The sequence below is a fragment of the Haplochromis burtoni genome, unplaced genomic scaffold, assembly GCF_018398535.1.
Source record: "Haplochromis burtoni strain Fernald_Lab_line unplaced genomic scaffold, NCSU_Asbu1 Contig_249, whole genome shotgun sequence".
NCBI lineage: Eukaryota > Metazoa > Chordata > Actinopteri > Cichliformes > Cichlidae > Haplochromis > Haplochromis burtoni.
The window spans coordinates 9,304-16,798 of NW_024582610.1; the positions used below are offsets into that span (position 1 = coordinate 9,304).

Here is a 7,495-nt window from a genome sequence, read left to right on the forward strand (position 1 = left end):
TGATCTAGTTGGCTTTACACGATACAGGTGAGGGCAGGAGATAGTGGGACAGGGCGACCTTTCGCTGTGAGGCAGATGTTTCACACTGTAAGCAATATCATGAGATTACATGTAGCTGACCTTCTGTTAGTAGAGTAACCTGAACTGGGCTATCCGGCAAGCTACTGTTAGACCTTGTTTCTGCTTAAGGATAGCGGGTTTCTTCTCTACTACCACATATGGTTTTCAAGCATTCATCGTTTTTCTTAACTACCTAAACATGCCAATGCCAGCTAACAGTGGGCGGAAGGCAGTGATCCACCGTGGACAGGTCCCACATACATCACAGAGCTAACACAGACACAGCCAATATTCATGTCCACATCCATGTGTATGAAAAACCCGGCTGGCATGCATGTGTTTAGGATGTGGGAGGAGAACATGCGGACTCCACGCACAGAGCCTTAAGTTCAAATCCACAACCTTGGTGCTGTGAGGTGATGGTGCTAACCACTGCACCATCATAGCTCCATCAGCTAAATGATAAATCAGAAAAATTAAGCTTTACACCTGACATAAACATAAACCGCACCAAGATACTGATTGTATTTTTGTTGTTGCACTCTCGCCACCACATACAAACACAAACTGCAGCGGTTCATCCAGCACCTGAGGGATCTGGCTGGTCGGATGTCCTCATCTGGTGGCAGAGGAGCCGGATTAGGAGTGAAACTGCTTCTTGGAGCTGGTGCATTGGCATATGGCATTAAAGAAGCCACCTACACAGGTAAACAGAGATGTGGGATTTTTACACCATGCTTTAAATTTGTGGCGGCCTGGGTAATGCTATGGTGATTTACAGAAATAGATCCGAAGACCTGTTTAGAAACTTTAATGATGAATTTTGTTAATAACATGCTGTGTACTAGAACTGTACTACTGTACTTATTGATCGAGTTAAAGATGGTGACAAGGCAAGGTTTCACAACTTCAGTCATGCTAATATAGTGTGTGTGTGTGTGTGTGTGTGTGTGTGTGTGTGTGTGTGTGTGTGTGTGAGAGCAGTGGAGGGTGGTCACAGAGCCATCATCTTCAACAGGATCGGAGGGGTGCAGATGGACACAGTTCTGGCTGAAGGGCTACATTTCAGGTAGAGTTACAGCTAGTGTCAAGATAAATTTTAGATAAATTTATGTGAATCTATTAATGATACAGATTTTGCACTCAGCACGATTAAATGAAATCTCCCTGAATATTCCCCGAGAAACTGACTCTTAGTTAAAAAAAACAACTTTTTACTATTATTTTTGTGAGTCATTTTGCCTGATGACACCCAAAGCAGTTTCCAAACCACTTTTATGTTTGTTTGAGAGGTACATGATTAGGCAGAGTGAAGGATTGTGTGTGCAACTTACACAGATGTCCTTGTATGCAGTCCTCCAAAAAACAGCTCGTAGCCCAGCAGCATTTGCTATGCATAGGTTAAATGCTGATTGATTGACAAGTGTACCTGAAAAGAAACGGACACCAGCTTTGACTGTAAAGGGGAGAAGTGCAGGAAAAATGTGATGAGAAGCACACTCGGTTTACTTTAGCGCTTTAGGTTTGGACATTGCTCTTCTTGGCTGGTTCTAGAGATTTTTGATGCTGCCCCCTGGTGACAGTAAATAGTTAGAGCATGTGACTACAAAGCTTTGTGTAGGCTCATGGCCCAGCTGTACTGATGCCTTTAGATCTTTGGTTTAAAGAACTACAAGAAAACCATCGGCTTTAGTACTGCCGTAGTGCAGGAGATGAGCCACAGCCAAACATGGCGGAAACTGTGTGGGTGGCCACAAATCGGCATGTGTTGGGTCCTATGGTATGTGTGTTGTTTTTCAGCCTCAGCCACTCATCTAATAATATAATATAATATAATATAATATAATATAATATAATATAATATAATATAATATAATATAATATAATAAAGACATGAAATGGGCTGTGAGCTCTGTGGTGAGGTCAAGACATTACCTTTAAAAAAAGATTATGAATTAAGAATATTAAAGGTGATCACAGCACATGATATCTAAGTCATTTATAACTTAAATGTGAGTATGCTTCGAAATCTTGATCAGCTTTGCTATGACTTTCAAATCTTTTGTAGGATCCCTTGGTTCCAGTACCCTATCATCTACGATATCAGAGCTAAACCCAGAAAAATCTCCTCTTTGACTGGAAGCAAAGGTAACAAACATGGGGGGCTTTCTCACTCTCTCTCTGTCACACACTCTCTATCTCGATTCTTTATTTGTTATTTGTAATAGTGATCTAGCTCGTGCTTGAGACAGCTGCTGATGAATGTATCGATGTGCCAGTATAATAACTGAGGCGAAAGATTTGTTTTAAGTTCAAAGTTACAAAGGCGAATATAACAAAACTTGTTGGAGAAGTGGCAAAGAAACCATTCAGTCATTTTTGGTGCGTGCATGTTTGTTTGTAGATCTGCAGATGGTGAATATTGGAGTGCGGGTGTTGTCCAGACCCATGGCATCCAACTTGCCAGCCATGTACCAACGGCTGGGGAAGGACTACGATGAGAGAGTCCTCCCGTCTATTGTCAACGAGATCCTAAAGTCTGTGGTAGCAAAGTTCAATGCCTCCCAGCTCATCACACAGAGAGCACAGGTACTGCAGCACCTTCGCACTGCTGGGGGGATTCATGTTTTTCCTGTTGGCCAGTTACTGTAATCAGCATTGATAAGTTGATCCAGAACAGTAAATATAATATTCAGCTGATTCGACTGTAGATTCAGTCGTTCCACTAAGCTGACACACAGTGCAGATCATACTTGTGTTGGTGTGTCTCGTTTAGGTGTCTCTGCTGGTGCGCAGGGAGCTATTTGAAAGGGCCAAAGACTTCAACATCATTCTCGATGATGTCGCCATTACTGAGCTGAGTTTCAGCAACCAATACACTGCTGCTGTGGAAGCTAAGCAAGTTGGTAAGGCTCAGTATACCACAGTGTTATCAAACAGTGAATCAGACTGCTCCAGTCTGTCATTAGCATCACTGGAGCAACAAACAGCGAAAATGCTGTTGCCATAGTTTTCATTATTGTCTCTGAAGTAAATGTGGCTGCTTGGGTTGCATTGACCACGCCTGTTGTCTAACTGTGTGTGTGTTTAGCTCAGCAAGAGGCCCAGAGGGCCCAGTTCTATGTGGAGAAAGCCAAACAAGATCAGCGACAGAAGATCATCCAGGCTGAAGGAGAGGCTGAAGCTGCTAAAATGGTAAGCAGACACTGACGTGGTCTCGGTGCAGTGTTAGCAGCAGTTATTACTGCACAACAAAATGCTGTTTTTCTGAGAAGCTGTTACATGTCAGCCAAGAAATAAAGTTGTTCTCTATTATGGGAGTGCAAACTGGAAGTAGGGATGTTGTACCTGAAACCTCTACGGTTTCACACATGTATGTAACCCGAGTCAGACAGCAAAACAAGTGCTGAGAATGAACTGTGAGAAACGTAAATATCCATAGAGAACAATTAAAAGTAATCATTCTCTACCTTTCTTGTCATATGGTATGAATGTCGTTAATAATCTAAACACAAACTGTTTCCTTCAGCTCGGCCAAGCAGTGACTAAGAATCCTGGTTACCTGAAGCTGAGGAGAATCCGAGCGGCACAGAACATTGCTAAGACGGTCAGTACGCTCCTTCATTGCCCGTGGCTTCGTTTCTGTTTTGTCTTGACACTCAGTAAAATCCCAGAAATGCGTGCTCTGGCTTTTGAGTAATCAGCAGAATTCCTCCCCGAGGTGAAAATGTAGACTTTAACTCCCAACATTGGGAGGTGACTAATAATTGCTGTGTCTGCTTCCAGGTGGCATCGTCTCAGAACAAGGTGTATCTTAATGCTGATAGTTTGGTCCTAAACCTACAAGACCAGGCACTTTTTAACAAGTAGGTTTACCCACAGTCTCTGTCCCTCACAAACACACAAATGTCTGCATCGCTTCATTGTTTCATTTTATTACTCGGACCATGCACAGATTACCAGTTTTGTACCAGATTTCGCTGTCAGCTAATTTCCATCTGCATCACTTCAAAGGACGCTGCATCCTCTTTTAGTTTCCACTTGTCTTGACTGTGAACGATCGGAGGCTGAAGCTCAACTCCCACGTTCAGTTTTGTTGGCATCTGCACACAATCAGCAGACTGCACATGGCTCAGTAGTTACAAAGCGAAACAACACTTTACATTTCAGTGAGTAAAGCAGCCAGATCCCTGTGAACCTCCGTCTTAATCTACATCACTTTAACAGAAAGTATAAACAGTGTTTCTTTTCCTGTAAAATATCCTGCTGGCATCAACATAAATTCAATTGCAACATTATTGCCTTCACTAAATTCACTTTTATTAGTTTATAAAACAAAGCACAGTCTTTACTTTTTAGCTCATCCAGCTGAAGGACTCGTGGACTTGTGCCATGTTGAGGCGTCCAGTGTCCATCTGTCCACAGTTCAGCTGCTGCTCTTCGTAGAGTCTTTTTCACATTTTAGCAAAACTTGCAGGTGACGATCACCTAATGGTTTCCCCCCCAAACTGTGCTCAAAGTTGCTTTATGGGCGGTGACCTACGAATGATGAGGGATTGTGAGCCGGATGAGCTTTTACATTATTAAACTTCTGGTCTTTACTTTTCAAAAACAAACCGTTCTAAACAAAAACCCCTCAAACACACCTCTCCACCAAAGCATGGCACTTTTTACCCCATCAACTGTGAAAGGCTATTGTGGTCACCAGTGTTGAAAATAGAAATTGGTTAATAATTACTGATTACTTCTCCAAGAGAGTAATCCTATTACTTTACTCATGACTTATTTTCAAAAGTACGGTGCATGGTCGTACTCTATATTATCCATCGTTGATCTTCACACGTCGCACGCTCGTACGTCATTGTCATGAGACACTCTCACAAACAAAATCGCGGTTTAGTAACGCAGCGTGCTTATGAGGAAAAATCCTGTTTTGTACATACATTAGCCGCACCTGACTAAAAGCCGCAGGTGTTTCAATGTTGACTTATCATATGTAAGAGAATATGCACAAAGGGAATTGTCAGGAAAGAGATGGCTGTTTGGAGACATCACTTTTATTAATATTTTGAAAAACAAGTTATGGGTACATATTTGCATAACTTTTTAGGTATATGTACAAGTAGCGGTAATTACAAGTACGAAACATGTACTGTGCTTCATAAATGAGTAACAAATGTAGTACATAACAATAACCTACAGCACACCAGAAAAATAGATTCGGACTACCTTTTAGGCTCAGGTGCAGTGACACGGCTTTAACAAGAAGAAAAGTCAGTCATTCACCACATCTTTCTCTTCTTCCTGCGCACTAAAACCACCAAAGTCCTCTTCTCCAGTGTCGGATACAAACAGGCTCAGGATGGCTTCGTCATCCACTCTCAGCTTCTCTCCTTCGTTGTCACTTTCAAAACCAAAGAAATCCTCATTGTCAGTGTCAGAGTCGAACACCCTCAGAAGGGCCGTGGCGGTGTCCTCCTCTCCATCATGCAGCAGTCCAGCCCTTCGAAATCCGTTGGTGATCGTGGATGTTTTCACACTTTTCCACGCTGTCAGAATCCACCGGTGGAGTTGAGCATAACTTGCTTTTCGCAAGTTTATCGCCGCTCGTCATCCACGCCTCCCGCTGAACGCGTAGCGCTACTTTGAAGTTTGTTTTTCGCGCTACTTGTACGGCACTATGTTGCCTGGCGGATGGACATGTGACCAACATACCACTCTTGAACCCCGATACTGTGTGTCTGATCACATGCCCTTCCGCCAGGCAACGTAGTGCCGTACAACAGCGGAACAAACAAAACAAATCGTCTTACGATATGACAAAAATCATGGACAATCCATAGAAAAGCCAGCCGCAGGGTTCAAAGCTTGTGCAAAAAGTAGCGGCTTATAGCCCGACAATTACGGTACCTTTTTGCAATAGTAATCCCTTACTCTACTCGCTACTTGAAATAAGTAATTGGATTACAGTAATGTTACTGCCCATCCCTGGTCGTAACCCAGGCAGGTGGGCAGCATGCACACTGAAGTTTGTAAATGCAATAACACACAATGACCTTGAACTCAGTTCGAGTCAACTTGACGAGAGGTCAGGACTGGCAGCAGTCATTAGTTTTATATAGTACCAAATAAAAACACAAACTACCTCCTCTGGAAAATGTATGAACACTTTTTTAAAAATTTTTTTTATCTTCAGTCTTTATTTTGTCCACAACACATAAGCAAGAAAACAGCTAACGGGCTTCACATCTGCATCGTATCTGAAACTCGTGCCTTTACTTTTGTAAATACAGATTTAGTTCAACTAAATTTAATAAGTGAAATGTTTAATATTTATTGCCTGTTCATCACTAAAGGATCTGGTCTCTGCTCTGTGTTGCACTTTTCTTCTGACTCAGCTTTTTCAACAAGGTTGTTAAATTCCATTTCTACGTTTTACCACTGAGTTTATTTCCACTCCTGATAACATGAAATTTGAACAGTGTTGTGCTCGACAGCAGAGTTGTGACTCTGAGTTTAACTGTGTGTAACAGTGTAAGCTAATGTGGTGTTCCCTTGTTTTTCAGTTTGACAATGGGTGCAAAGAAGTGATGAAGAGGACACGAGCTCTTGCAGAGGCTGTTGATTTTGCTTTGTGCTACTGGAAAAATCAACGTACATGACTGGAAACTTGATTTCTTTTTGGTTTTTCTTGTTTTAATTCTCTCATGTGTCGGAGTGACTTTCATCAATGAGTTGTCTAGTGATACATAAAGGGGACGTTATTAAAATCCACATTGAATACGTCTAACAGATTTGTTGAAGAAAAGATCAAAATCCAGTTTTACCAGAGACTTTTGTGTTGAAGGATTTATGCAACAGTACATATGGATACTTAAGAAGATCAGAGACTTCTGTCAGGAGGAGCTCATTGGCCTAAAACGTCTCCAAGCCGCTTGTCTAGTTTGGCTGGCGATGTTCGTTTTACATGTTTTATCAATAAATGTTCCTGTTTCCTCTTACAGCTATGACATGAGAATGTTAGCTCCATCTACACATGTGTGTGAGTTTATAATACAGCCACTGCTGCTAGCAGACCATCTTATGCATTAATAAAGTTTATTAGGAAAAGTTCTCATTTCTATTAGTTACACGGCTCTACTAACCAGCTGTCAAAGGTTAACTGCAGGGTTAAGACAGAGAGGCAGACAACCGCTCATGCTCATAGTCACACCTGTGGCCAATTTAGGATTGCCAGAAAACGCAACTCATGCATGTGATGGGACTGTGAGAGGAAGTCAGAGAGAACCTACACAAGTGCTGGGACAACATGCAGGCTCCACAGATTTGACTACAACTGTTAAAAAAAAAAAGGAAAATAAAAGGAAAATGCAATATCAAACAGCCTACTGCTTTCTAGATGTGCTCCAGAAGAAGGTTAATGTTGCATTCACTG

The 7,495-nt window shown here is 41.9% G+C and overlaps 1 protein-coding gene across 1 annotated transcript; it reads left to right on the forward strand.

Moving 5' to 3' along the window:
* Positions 1 to 633: 633 nt before the first annotated feature.
* phb2b (prohibitin 2b) lies at positions 634 to 7,173 on the forward strand (the record flags this gene model as incomplete). Its single annotated transcript, XM_014338792.2, is given in 9 exon segments — positions 634 to 766; positions 1,045 to 1,129; positions 2,129 to 2,208; positions 2,465 to 2,649; positions 2,837 to 2,966; positions 3,152 to 3,255; positions 3,590 to 3,667; positions 3,847 to 3,926; positions 6,627 to 7,173. Coding segments are annotated over 9 exon segments (900 nt in total), but the record flags the coding sequence as incomplete, so codon positions are not given.
* Between the last annotated feature and the right edge of the window lie 322 nt (positions 7,174 to 7,495).